Source organism: Bison bison, unplaced genomic scaffold (genome assembly GCF_000754665.1).
Source record: "Bison bison bison isolate TAMUID 2011002044 unplaced genomic scaffold, Bison_UMD1.0 scf7180017864223, whole genome shotgun sequence".
Lineage (NCBI taxonomy): Eukaryota > Metazoa > Chordata > Mammalia > Artiodactyla > Bovidae > Bison > Bison bison.
The window spans coordinates 806,911-808,106 of record NW_011494795.1 but is presented as its reverse complement, the minus strand read 5'-3'; the positions used below and the strand labels follow the sequence as shown (position 1 = coordinate 808,106).

General features: G+C 47.6%; 1 protein-coding gene across 1 annotated transcript in view; it reads left to right on the top strand.

Annotated features, from left to right (window-relative positions):
- Positions 1 to 1,196, top strand: part of TRRAP (transformation/transcription domain-associated protein) — a 91,628-nt gene that overhangs the window by 46,841 nt on the left and 43,591 nt on the right. The window contains exons 38-39 of the mRNA XM_010845741.1: positions 39 to 158; positions 592 to 720. Coding sequence (XP_010844043.1) covers positions 39 to 158; positions 592 to 720 — 249 coding nt within the window. The remainder of the gene's footprint in view (positions 1 to 38; positions 159 to 591; positions 721 to 1,196) is intronic.

Here is a 1,196-nt window from a genome sequence, read left to right as displayed (position 1 = left end):
GGGCCTTCACTGGTCGCTTCCTCTGCAACATGACCTTCCTAAAGGAGTACATGGAGGAGGAGATTCCCCAAAACTACAACATCGCCCAGAAACGGGCCCTGTTTTTTCGCTTTGTGGACTTCAATGACCCCAACTTCGGAGATGAGCTGAAAGCCAAGGTAGGTCCCTCTGTTGCTGCAGGAGAATCCACGATGCTTGAGCTCGTTTTCCCGGGAGCCAGGGCACTCTGTCCATGGTCTGCTGTCTTTCCTGGCATTGGAAGAGCAGTCTGGGCTGTTTAGGAAGGAAGTTTCATTGTTGAGAAACGTGAGGCAGGTCCAGCTGTGAACCAATGCTGACGAGTGGTGTGTTAGTTCCTTTGCTTTTATAAAACAACTTGTTTGAGGTGAGAAGAGTGAACGAGTCTGCTCTTTTCCTCAAGTTGTTACCCTGCCTTTGCAGTTGCCACTGGAAGGAAAGACAAAATTGCTAGCTGCACCCCTGACTGAGTTCTGCCCGGATGCTGCAGCATGACCGAGCTGGTTCTGCCTAGTGAGAGAGAGCGAGCCTGGCTTTGTTTTTCTTCTCCTTCATTTTAAAATTTTTTTGTAGGTTCTGCAGCATATCTTGAATCCTGCTTTCTTATACAGCTTTGAGAAGGGGGAAGGAGAGCAGCTCCTAGGACCTCCCAATCCAGAAGGCGATAACCCCGAGAGCATCACCAGTGTGTTCATTACCAAGGTGACGTCACGAAGCATGCATAGCATGGGAGATGTGTGTGTGTGTGATGGGTTCAATGCAATAAAGTGATGTCGCGAACCACACAGAGCATGGGAGATGTGTGTGTGTGTGTGTGTGTGTGTGTGTGTGTGTGTGTGTGTGTGATGGGTTCATCGCAATAAAGTGACGTCACGAACCACGCAGAGCGTGGGAGATGTGTATGTGTGTGTGTGTGTGATGGGTTCATTGCAATAAAGTGACATCACAAACCATGTAGAGCGTGGGAGGTGTGTGTGTGTGTGTGTGCGAGATGGGTTCATTGCAGTAAAGTGACATCATGAACCACGCACAGTGTGGGAGATGTGTGTGTGTGTGATGGATTCATCGAAATAAGGTTATTTCCCTGTGGCTTTTATTTTTCATGATTGCATTCATTCTTACTAGTGAACTTACTAAGGCAACTTCACTGTGGAATCACTTAATTTTTCCAGATTAAT